General features: G+C 41.8%; 1 protein-coding gene across 8 annotated transcripts in view; it reads left to right on the forward strand.

Annotated features, from left to right (window-relative positions):
- Window positions 1-12837, forward strand: part of FAT1 (FAT atypical cadherin 1) — a 124681-nt gene that overhangs the window by 81047 nt on the left and 30797 nt on the right. For all 8 annotated transcript variants that reach the window (XR_004427392.1, XM_033161182.1, XM_033161186.1 and 5 more), the window contains 7 exons: window positions 52-4122; window positions 6091-6287; window positions 7879-8032; window positions 8405-8638; window positions 9905-10294; window positions 11301-11515; window positions 11841-11978. Coding sequence is in view for 7 of the 8 variants with exons in the window: in XM_033161182.1 (XP_033017073.1) it covers window positions 52-4122; window positions 6091-6287; window positions 7879-8032; window positions 8405-8638; window positions 9905-10294; window positions 11301-11515; window positions 11841-11978 (5399 nt within the window). In the remaining variant the exon portion in view is untranslated. The remainder of the gene's footprint in view (window positions 1-51; window positions 4123-6090; window positions 6288-7878; window positions 8033-8404; window positions 8639-9904; window positions 10295-11300; window positions 11516-11840; window positions 11979-12837) is intronic.

Consider the following 12837-nt stretch of genomic DNA (forward strand, 5'->3'; position numbering starts at 1 on the left):
CTTCCATTTTTTTTCCTGATTGTCAACTTTTTGTCTTTCTTTTTTTAACAGGAAATACCAGAAACGCTTTTAATATACATCCAATCTTAGGCAGTATTACCACTGCAAAAGAATTGGACCGCAGCAGTCAGGATGAATACACTTTGATGGTGAAGGCTACGGACAAAGGAAACCCTCCGAAGAGTGAAGTAACATCTGTGCACATTTCAGTCACGATCTCTGATAACGCATCGCCAAAATTCACAATGCGAGAATATTCCACGGAAATAAGTGAAGGCAGCAGTATTGGCAGTTTCATTGGAATGGTCACGGCATTCAGCCAGTCATCTGTAGTTTATGAGATAAAAGATGGTAATATAGGTGATGTCTTCACTATCAACCCAAATTCCGGTGTCATCACCTCCCAGAAGACACTCGATTTTGAAATGTTGCCTTTTTATAGTCTGACTGTACAGGCAACCAACATGGCTGGCCAGTCCACGAACACTACTGTATTGGTGCATCTTCAAGATGAGAACGATAATGCACCAGCTTTTACACAAGCAGAATACACAGGACTCATCAGCGAATCGGCTTCTGTTAACAGCGTGGTTCTGACAGACAGGAATGTTCCATTAGTAATACGTGCTACGGATGCTGACAAAGAAACAAACGCTTTGCTCGTCTATCAGATTGTCGAGCCATCTGCCCACAAGTACTTTGCCATTGATTCTAGTACAGGAGCCATTCGTACAGTAATGAGTTTGGACTATGAAGAGACGAGTATATTTCGCTTTTCGGTGAATGTGTATGACATGGGGACGCCGCGCTTATTTGCAGAATATGCAGCCAATGTTACCATTTACGTAATCGACATCAACGATTGCCCTCCTGTGTTCTCTAAAGATCTGTACGAAGCAACTGTTTTGGTACCAACCTATAAAGGAGTGAAAGTTGTTTCGGTCAATGCCACAGATGCTGATTCAGAAGTCTTTTCACAACTAATGTATTCTATCACTGAAGGAAACATTGGAGAAAAATTTTCGATCGATTCCAAGACTGGGCAGATAACCGTACAAAACACGAGTCAGTTAAGAAGCAGATATGAATTGACCGTCAGAGCGTCTGATGGCCGGTTTTCAAGCACCACCTCTGTAAAAATTAATGTGAAAGAGAGTAAGGCAAGTCAGCTAAAGTTCACGCAGAGTTCCTACAGTGCTGTGGTCCAAGAGAATTCCACGGAGGCGAAAACAATAGCTGTTATCACTGCTATAGGGAGTCAAATAAATGAGCCTTTGTTTTATCATATTCTAAACCCAGACATTAGGTTTAAAATTAGCTACACTTCAGGAGTCCTTTCAACTACCGGAATACCGTTTGATCGTGAGCTGCAGGAATCTTTTGATATTGTGGTGGAAGTGACTGCAGAGCATAAGCCATCCCTAATTGCACATGTTGTGGTAAAGGTCACTGTAGAAGACATGAATGATAATGCCCCTGTTTTTGTCAACCTTCCTTATTATGCCACAGTTAAAATAGATACTGAAGTGGGCCATGTTATTCGGTCGGTCACTGCTGTGGATAAAGACATTGGCAGAAATGGACAAGTGCACTATTACCTCAAGGAACGCTATGGCCACTTCCAGATAGGAGATGCTGGTGAAATCTCTCTCAAGAAACAGTTTGACCCAGACACACTAAATAAAGAATATCTCCTCACTGTGGTCGCAAAGGATGGTGGAGAGCCGAGTTTTTCTGCTGAAGTGACAGTCCCTATCACGGTTGTGAATAAAGCCATGCCAGTATTTGAAAGAGCTTTCTACAGTGCAGAGATACCAGAAAACATCCAAATCCATAGTCCTGTTGTTCATGTGCAAGCAAACAGCCCAGAAGGGCTCAAAGTGTTTTATAGCATTACAGATGGAGACCCTTTCAGTCAGTTTACTATAAACTTTAACACAGGAGTAATCAATACTTTTGCCCCTCTAGATTTTGAGTCCCACCCTGCCTACAAACTGAGCGTACGTGCGACTGATTCCTTGACTGGAGCCCATGCCGAGGTGTTTGTTGACATAATAGTCGAAGACATCAACGATAATCCTCCCATCTTTACAGAGCAATTTTACGTCGCCACCCTTTCTGAGGCTTCAGTAATTGGAACATCTGTTGTACAAGTCAGGGCTACAGATGCCGATTCTGGAGCAAACAGAGGGATTTCTTATCACTTGGTACAAAACAACAGTGAGGGCCATGATTATTTTCACATAGATAGTAGCACTGGGCTCATTCTGACAGCAAGGGGTTTGGATTATGAACAGATTCAGCATCACACATTGCTAGTAAGAACAATAGACAGCGGAATGCCTCCACTGAGCACGGACATTATTGTAAGCGTTGATGTAACAGACCTGAATGATAACCCACCAGTCTTTAACCAGCTGCTTTATGAAGCTAACATCAGTGAATTGGCTCCCCGTGGGCACTTTGTAACTTGTGTAAAGGCCTCCGATGCGGACAGTTCAGATACAGAGAAGCTGGAGTATTCCATATTAACAGGCAATGATCATATGAATTTTGCAATCAACAGCCAAACGGGGGTCATCACCCTTTCAAACTTGCACAAACAGTCTCTGAAGCCCGTTTACCGTCTTAATGTCTCTGTTTCTGATGGGGTCTTCAGAAGTTCCGCTCAGGTTCTCATAAATGTTATTGCAGCCAATTTGCACAGCCCCGTTTTTGGTCAGAATGAATATGAAGTGGAACTAGCCGAGAATGCTCCATTGCACACCCTGGTGACAGAAGTTAAAGCAACCGACAAAGATACTGGCAGCTATGGATACATCACATACCATATTGTGAACGATTTTGCAAAAGATAGGTTTTATACTAATGAAAGGGGGCAGATATTTACTCTGGAAAAGCTTGATCGCGAAACTCAAGCTGAAAAAGTAATCTTCATTAGGTTAATGGCCAAGGATTCTGGCGGGAAAGTGGCTTTTTGCAGCATCAACGTAATACTTACTGACGTTAATGATAATGCCCCTTTGTTCCGAGCAATGGAATATGAAGTAAACATTGGGTCTAATGTTCCAAAAGGCACATCTGTCATCAAGGTTTTAGCTTCGGATGCCGATGAAGGCACCAATGCAGACATCACCTATACAATCGAAGCCGATTCTGAAAACGTTCAAGAGAATTTAGAAATCGATCACTTGACAGGCGTCATAACCACGAAAGAAAGTTTAATTGGTTTAGAAAATGAGTTTCTCACTTTCTTTGTCAGAGCGCAGGATGGTGGATCTCCCAAAAAGGATTCCAGGGTTCCTCTCTATGTTAGAATACTCCCCCCTGAAGTATCTCTGCCAAAATTTTCAGAACCGTTTTATTCTTACACACTTTCTGAAGATACTCCGATTGGAACGGAGATTGACATTGTGCGAGCAGAGCACACACAGCCGTTGCTGTACACCCTTGTTAAGGGGAGTGCCCCAGAAAGCAACAGAGATGATTTTTTTGTGATAGACAAGCAGAATGGAAGGCTGAAACTTGAAAAGAGCCTTGATCACGAGACAACTAAGTGGTACCAGTTCTCAGTGCTAGCATACTATTTAAATGAAGAATACAGAGTTGTTTCCTCTGTTGACATAAGCATTCAAATAAAAGACACAAATGACCACAAACCAATCTTAGAATCCAATCCATATGAAGCGTACATTGTGGAAAACATGCCAGTAGGAACAAAAGTCATACAAGTGAAAGCACTTGACCAGGATTCGGGGATGAATGGGCAGGTAACGTACAGGCTAGAGACACCACAACAAGATACTGACATTGCAGAGTCTTTTGCCATAAACATGGAAACAGGCTGGATTACGACACTGAGAGAGCTTGACCACGAAAAGCAGGACAAGTACAGAATTACTGTGGTGGCATCTGATCGTGCTGAGAAAATGCAGTTGTCATCCACTGCGATTGTTGAAGTTTCCGTGACTGACGTGAATGACAACCCTCCTCGCTTCACTGCAGAGATCTATAAAGGGACAGTCAGTGAAGATGACCCAACAGGAGGAGTCGTTGCTATTTTAAGCACCACGGACGCTGATTCAGAAGATGCTAACAGACAGGTCAACTATTTCATTACAGGTAAACCTTTAGAATTGGTGACAAAATTATTTGGCTCTAGTTTTTATATATATTCCTACAATTTTAAGTGTTTAGTTTCCCTTCTCCGTTTATTTATGAGATTCACTGTCATATTCCCCATACATGTATTGTTCCTTAAGTTGTCTCCAAAAGAGCTGAGACAAATTGATGAACACAGCTCAGAAGCATTGCTTTAGTGTAGAATCACACGTTGCAAGAAACACAGGGCTGCCACTGAAAATGGCAGCCCTGTATCAAGTTCTTGTTCAGTTTCATCTTCATGCTGTGCATTTACCCATGCTCACATCACTGGCAATCAAAGAGAAATGCACAGTGTGCTGACATAAGGACTTTGGGGATGCGGAAGATGTAACATTTTACAAGAAGTTACAGAAAGGGGAGACTTGAAATAGCGCCGTCATTTTGGGTGACACTGTCATGCATCTTACAGTGTGGCAACCTGAATTTCTCCAATATGTGTTGTCTGCTTGGTTGATAGCCTTAGCCATTTGCACACATCAAGCACTATTATTTGCATACGTAGTTGCATCGTTTTGTTTGCGTGCCGCCTTTCCATAGTTAAAACCATGTTCAAAGCTTCCTGCAACATGAATAACAGCATACAGTTACAAATATAACAAAAGTAGTTGCAAACTACAAATAGAACACATCAAAAAGCACACAACCAAATTGAAACAATTTCCATGTAAATCATAATAAGATCTAAACACGACGTCACAACAAATTAGCATCGATAACTGCAACAAACACCCCCTCCCAAACAACAAAAACACAACCCTAAATAATAATCCAACCCAATATAAATTTATAATTTCTTGGGCACAGTTGTATAATTACTACATGAATTGTATACCCACAAAAAGTATGAAGCATGGAAAAAAGTATGGTTCCTTTTATGTATGTGTAAGGACGTTCAGTGGTTGCTCATGAGTAAAGCGCCAGACGCAGAACTTCTAAAAACTAAGTTCTTTATTGTGCACAGCTGTATACAGTGGAGCAAAAGATCAAACTTCCATCTCATCCCTCTGCAGAGTCCAGGAATGACCCCTTCCTGTTCTTTGTCCAGCAAAAGAGGCGCGGGATTCTGAACCCCCGCCCCCCCTTCTGCGTCATTCCAGCCTGCGCCCTCGGAGCGTGGGAACCTGACCCCGTTCCCCACTTTCCCCTTGGTGTTGAGGCTCTGCGACCCTGTCAGAGCCCCTGCACCACCTTCCTGCCTCCGACTCCCCCTCCCCACTGGAGGAATGGGAGCTTCCGGGGGAGGAGGGGGAGGACAAGCTGGTGAAATGCACCGGAGGTTCTCTATACTGCAAACGCTCCCGCGATCCCACCGATTGCGGGGAGGGGGGTTTCCTGACAGTATGTTATGTATTTTGCAGTGCTGTTTTTCTTTGCAAAATTGCTAGTAATTGACTGCAAGCTTCAGGGGGGGGGGGGACAACAACTCTCCAAAATATGGCTTTTGTATAGCAACAAGCTGTGTACCTGCTGTTGCATATCTCATCCCCTACCCACAAAAACATGTCAGAGCTGAGGGCATTGGTTATGAGTTTCCCACAAGTAACAGTGGCAACCAGTTATGAGGGCTGTTTGCTACTTACAGGATGAATCAGAAGCAGCGTTGCTACGAATACCAGTAATTGGCAGAGGTAGTGGGGAGACAGTGCTGTGTTCAGTTCCTGCTTGTGGGCTTTCCATGGAAGCATCTGGTTGTTGTGATGCTAGGCTGGAGGGGCAGTTTGGTCTGATCCAGCACAGCTCTTCATATGCAAAGAATGGAATTCTGGAATGCAGTTTTCGTTCTCCCGAGGCTTTTATTACCAAAGGAGCAGTAATACTTTCTAAATACTATGAAATGTTATTTTATTGCAGGTCTTTTCCCTTCATCTGTATAATGATGTTTTGCCATTTCTGATTTGCATTGCCTTCTAACTATCATTTGTTTAGGAGGCGATCCATTGGGGCAGTTTGCTGTAGAAAATATCGAGAACGATTGGAAAGTATATGTCCGAAAACCTCTGGACAGAGAAGTAAAGGATAATTATCTTCTGAATATCACCGCTACTGATGGGATGTTCACAACAAAAGCTGTGGTGGAAGTGAAGGTCCTTGATTCGAATGACAACAGCCCTGTTTGTGAAAAGGTACTAGCATGGGGTTTTCGTGCACATATTTGCTTTCAGACTTAAATAAATATATTCTACATTTTGAAAATAATTTATTAAGTAATTACTTTGGAAAAGGAAAGTTGGGAAAAATTCCACTGATCATCCTTGAAACGTTTCAGTAACCTCTGCCTGTCAGTACATACCGATGTTCATTATTTGTGGTTATGTGGACTATCTAGAAAACAGAAACAATAATTTGCTATTAATTAGATTTCAAGTTGCCCTTTATCTGAAGATCGCAAGGAGGTTTGCAATATAAAAACACAGTAATATATAGCAGGGGTAGGCAACCTAAGGCCCGGAGGCTGGATGCGGCCCAATTGCCTTCTAAATCTGGCCTGCAGACGGTCTGGGAATCAGTGTGTTTTTACATGAGTAGAATGTGTCCTTTGATTTAAAATGCATCTCTGGGTTATTTGTGGGGCCTGCCTGGTGTTTTTACATGAGTAGAATGTGTGCTTTTATTTAAAATGCATATCTGGGTTATTTGTGGGGCAAAGGAATTCGTTCATCTCCCCCCCCCCCCAAAAAAAAGATAGATACATAGATACATAGATACATAGATAGTCCGGCCCACGACATGGTCTGAAGGATGGTGGACCAGCCCACGACTGAAAAAGGTTGCTGACCCCGATATATAGCATAAATAACAAACGAAAACAATACCTCTTTCCCAGCTTAAAAGGCCAGAGATTGTTTAATTAGCCAAAGGCCTGTGAGTAGAGGAATGTTTTTGCCTGGTGCCTAAAGATATGTAACAAAGGGGCCAGGCGGGCCTCTCTAGGGAAAGCATTTCACAAGTGGGCAGCCACCGACAAAAGACCTGCTCTCGTGTTGCCGCCACCTGGACCTCACATGAAGGAGGCATACAAAGAAGGGCCTCTGATTATGAATGCAGGGTCCAGGTTAGTTCAAATGGGGAGAGGCCGTTCTTGAAGTATGCCGGTCCTGAGCTGTTTTAAGGCTTTATAGTTGAAAACTTTATGAGTCAAGCTGCCTTCTAGTTAACGGAAGCTTCTATCACAGGGGGCTATGTAAAATCCACACTTTCCTTGCGTCACTTCATAAACAACTTTTTGGACTTAATGTTATAAACAGGCCCAAGGAAATTTATTTAATCCTCCACAAAAAAGTAAAAAACTAGACAGTGAAATACAGTGAAGTGAGAGAATCAGAAGTACAATGGTACCTTGGTTTACGAACTTAATCCGTTTCGGAAGTCAATTCTTAAACCAAAGCATTCTTAAACCAAGGCGTGCTTTCCCATAGCAGCAGGGGACTCAATTTACAAATGGAACACACCCAACAGGAAGCAGAACATGTTCTTATTCCAAGGCAAAGTTCACAAACCAAAACACCTACTTCTGGGTTTGCAGCGTTCTTAATCCAAGTTGTTCATAAACTAAGCTGTTCTTAAACCAAGGTACCACTGTACAATATATTTTCATGTTTTGTGTTGCACGTTTCAAAAGCTTTTAATAATCTAATCTTAATGATGCAATCTCTGTAGTGTCCAGATCTAGTTCCCTTAATGTGCTTTTTCAATACTACTCTTAAAAACTTTTAGGCATTGTACACGGAGTCTGTCCCAGAAGATTCCCTGCCTGGCAAACTCATCATGCAGGTCTCAGCCACAGATGCAGATATTCGCTCCAACGCAGAAATAACTTACACATTACACGGTCCTGGAGCAGAAGATTTCATGCTTAGTCCAGAAACAGGTAATATTCAGATGATATTATAAGCTGTGTCATTATTTCTTCTGAAAGTTTGATTGATCAATGCCCTATCCTCCCTGATACAAGCTGGTGAAAGTTGTAGCTGCAAACATCGGGAGGGCAGCAGATTGTGGAAAACTGCCTTACAAAACAATAATCTTCTTAAGTGCTGAAAAGATTGACATTTTGTTCAAGACAGGTTAGCAGTGTGCAGCCATCTTTAAATGTCAGATATCACTACTGAATTATGCCACATGGGGAATTTCCGTTCTTTAAAAGATTGCTCAACTCAAACGTTTCCAGATCTTTGTGGGATGCTCAGTTCTTGTTTTTAAAGTCCTTTGTTTGCTTTGTTTTTATTACTTCCATGTATAGGTGAGCTGAAAACACTAGGGGCACTTGACCGTGAGCAGAAAGCAGTATATACTCTTATGGTCAAGGCATCAGATGGAGGAGGAAGGTTTTGCCAGGCTAAAATTATTCTGATAATAGAAGATATGAATGATAACACCCCAGAGTTCACAGCAGACCCATACTCCATCACAGTATTTGAGAACACGGAGGTGAAAACTCTGTTGACAAGAGTGCAAGCCACAGATGCTGATGCAGGTAGGGTTTATTGAGTTGCATTTTTAATGCAATACTAATGCTGAAATCTAAATATTTCTTAGTTTGCTTTTTATATTTTCAGTCCAACCCTTTTCTCAGATTGTGCTTCATAAAACACACACATACCGCACATGCTAAATTTTAATCACCTAATCCTAGTTGTAAGTGTGCAAAATAAATTCTGCATTTGTGGTGCAGCTACTGTTTCTCCCCCTCCCTCCCTTCCCCCTTCCCTCCTATTCTCCCTCCTTGCTATTTGACCATGTTCAGAAGTGGGTTCTGTGTTATGGGTTGTGTGCTTTTCAACCCTGGGGTTCCTTGATGTGACTGCTGCAAGGGAGTGATAGATGTGCTCTTGATTGTGCTCCCAAGTTCCATAAGGCAGAAGCTAGGCTCTGCACTTGCCTGTGGGGCTTCCTGTGCAAATAGTGTAAACTGCACCCCAGAGTCCTCTGTAGCAGGGATGGAGAACTGCACACCTCCAGCACCTATGGATTCAGCCTGTGGCCTCTTCCTCATTAGTTTTGCCTGCCTCCTCAGTCTCACAGGTACTTTCATTCTAGCACTTAAGCTGCTGGTTTGCATTTGGCCCTGTCCCCCCTCCTCTCTGCCCCAGGCAACACCAGATCAATTTAGTGAGGCTCATTTGTTAAGCAGAGCTGACAACATCAGAAAGGAAGGAAGGTGGGAAAAGGGAAGTGTCAGCCAAAGAAAACTCCACTAGAAAGGTGAGGGAGCAGGGGAAGTGTGTTCTCTGTAAAGGGCTTGCCCCAATTGTATTGAATCAGCAGCTCACATAGCTTCCTTTATTCACCTTTCCCAGCAGGTTCTGTTCTTCAGTTGGCTTTTCTATTCTTCAGTAATCTGTTGTCTCATATCTTTATCCTGTTTCTTTTTGATGCCCACCTCTGTATTGGATCAGGGCATACACATCATAATACAGTCATCTTTCCCCTGGGAAATGACATATTTGCTGTTAGCAAGATGACAAGTGCTTTTGTGGATACCTGGTACTCATGACTCAGGGTTGGGGTGCTCCTTAGGCCGCCATGGTCACAAATCAAACTTTAGTGCAATTCTTTGTATGGTGCGTAATCACGATTGAGCCAAAACATATGGATGATTGCACGTTCCTTGTTTTTTCCCATCTTACACAGTTCATTTTCCACCTTACGTAGTTCGTTTGTTCAGGGTTGTTGCTGAAGAAATGAGTTTTAGAATGCTACTAAGAGCTTTGTTATGTTCTCTGTTTCCTTTTAATCATAGGATTAAATCGAAAGATTCACTACTCCCTGATAAATTCCGCAGATGGGCAGTTTTCTATTGATGAATTCTCTGGAATTGTTCGGTTGGAAAGGCCTTTGGATCGGGAGCTACATGCTGTGTATTCTCTGACTTTGAAAGCTGAGGATGAAGGTTCCCCAAGAAGGCTGTCGTCTGTTGGCACCCTTGTTATTTCTGTTCTGGATATAAATGATAACCCACCTGTCTTCGAGTACAAAGAGTACAGTGCAACTGTATCAGAAGACACAGTGGTTGGAATGGAGGTTCTTCAGGTCTATGCTGCTAGCCGGGACATCGAAGCTAATGCCGAAATCACCTATTCTATCATCAGTGGAAATGAACATGGGAAATTCAGTATTGATTCAAAAACAGGTAAACATTTGCAGCAGGGAAAATAATCAGATTTGGTAACCCAAACTTAGTGTTCCCCTCACCAAATAATGTGTCTTCTTAAAACAACTGATTTGACAATTCAACAAGCTTAACTTAACACATGCTCAGATTCTATTTATTTAAAGAACCTGTAGGAAGATAGAAAATAAGTAAAATAGTAAAAAGTTTTGGAAAAAGGTTATTACAATGTAACACTAGTTTTCAGTTGAGTATTTGTTTGTTTGTTTGTTTGCATGTTCCCCAAGGTAAGGGTGTTTTTCTTTTCTTTGTGGAAAAAGATGCAAGTCCAAAAATGCAGTAAGCTTCATGTTTATGAAAGATATTTATGTGCTCAATTTATTTGCTTGCATAAACCCTGAATTGTGAGATTATATATATATATATATATATATATATATATATAGGCAGTAATGGTGGGTATTTTGTACCGTTGTTGGAATCTGTCTTGGGAGACCTTCGGGGGGTAAAGCCAAACCACTGAAGAGTTACAGCACCTGCTGTGGCTGTGGAGACTGGTATGGCAGAGACATGTTTTATTGCAAGTTGGGCAGATGAAGGTGTCCAGTTTTGCTGCTACAGGTGCACCAGGGTGTTTCTTCTCTCGGCGCTCTTCCTAGCAGTCATTCCTCCAATGTTCACTAAGTCATCATATATCTAGACTTTTCAAGGACAAACACCACGAACAAGGGATGCAGCCAGTTATGGCCATTGTCGTGCTACTTCCATAGAGGATGTATGCAAACTGGTCTAACTTTAAAAGCTTGCCTTCATTTCCATGAGTCAATTTTTCAGCTGTTTTGCTTGCTCCGCAAAGCAAAGAGATGCAGCAGTGCATTATGATAGGCACAAAAGGCATTTGAAAGCGCAGAAGCAGCCGCTGACCCTGAAGTTACTTACTGAGTAATTTTGAAAGTTCCCTTTGTCGCCATATTTCCCTTAATAGAAAAGTTTCCTGACATGTGGTTTGTTTGTTTTTTCCTTGTAGGTGCTATTTTTATTATTGGAACCCTTGATTATGAGAGCTCCCCGGAGTATTATCTGACAGTGGAAGCCACAGATGGAGGGACACCTTCCTTGAGTGACGTTGTGACAGTAAATATAAATGTAACAGATATCAATGACAACACTCCTGTATTCAGTCAAGACACTTACACAGCAGTAATCAGTGAAGATGCTGAAGTTGAACAATCGGTTATTACAGTATGTAATTCAATTTCCCTCATCCCCTGCCATTTGTGTGTGTGTGTGATAGAGATAGAGAGCACATGCACATGTGTAGATTTATAGAATAAAAATCTATATGGAAAGCCTAAAATTCTTCGGTGAAAATTGTAAAATATTCTGTATTGCAAATGCATTTTCCATGAGATGAAAGGCAAAATAATTCAGAAGACACTTGTACATTTTGAACATTGAATTTTTCATTAAGTCTGTGGTATGCTAAACCTAAATTGTGAGATTTTTGAAAGTGCACCCGTGTCTATTATCTCGACTTGTTTTTAAATGGGAACTTGATTCCCTCTAGGTTATGGCAGCAGATCCTGATGGGCCTTCAAACAACCACATTCGCTACACAATTATCGATGGCAACCAAGGGAGCCCTTTCACAATTGACCCGACCTTGGGTGAAGTTAAGGTGGCAAAACCTCTCGACAGAGAGAAGGTAAGCTGCTACGTTTTGATATTCAAGGCATAGCTTTCCAAGCGTAAGATAGTGGCATAATCTCCATTTGTTCCATGGGGTTTTTAAATGGGTATTCTTTAGAAAAGGTCGGGGGAAAGACCTGAGTGCACCAGAGAGAGGAAAGATCTGGTTATTCTCTCAAGGCAGTTCCGCAAGTCTCAAGCCTATCTGGAAATCAGAACCTCTGGTTTTGGAGCCCTTCTTATCAATTCTTTTTGTAGATGTCATCCATAATTGTAGCTGATAATGCCAACAGCAGTTAAGTATTACTGGTTTTGCATTTGGCAGTTTAGTAATGACAGTAAATAAAAGTGTATATGAGGCAGCAAATGAGAACAGGGCATTTCACTACAGAAGATTATAGCAGGAGATGCAGTTCCTGGCTCAGATACCATGAGTCCATGTCTCCTAAACTATGGTTTGCAAGGTTAGGATTGTGTTTTGTCTTGCATGCGCCTTCCTCCCCTCCCTCCTTTCCTCACATGTGGGTTTCCTTCTCCACATCCTAGCTGTTTGCTACCATGTTTTGCTGTGACAACAGAACTGACAAATTGCAATTAGGATCTTCCCTCTAACCCAAGGTTTGTAATCTTGCTTCAAATCATAGTTTGGAAGCAAGGTGGTAACTATGGTTTTCTGATTTGGACATCTCTAGGAGATGATGGAGGGAAACTGTGTAATAAGAGCATAGGAGACTATATCATTTTTTTTAGTCTGGTTTAGAGAATTGGGTTCATGATAGGATAGCAGAGATGATGTGCAGTTAATGTCTAAACAGTGAATGTGTGAAGACAGCAAGCACTCTCACTGTATAAGATCCCAGATATACCATACAAAA

The sequence above is a fragment of the Lacerta agilis genome, chromosome 9 (genome assembly GCF_009819535.1).
Source record: "Lacerta agilis isolate rLacAgi1 chromosome 9, rLacAgi1.pri, whole genome shotgun sequence".
Classification (NCBI taxonomy): Eukaryota; Metazoa; Chordata; class Lepidosauria; order Squamata; family Lacertidae; genus Lacerta; species Lacerta agilis.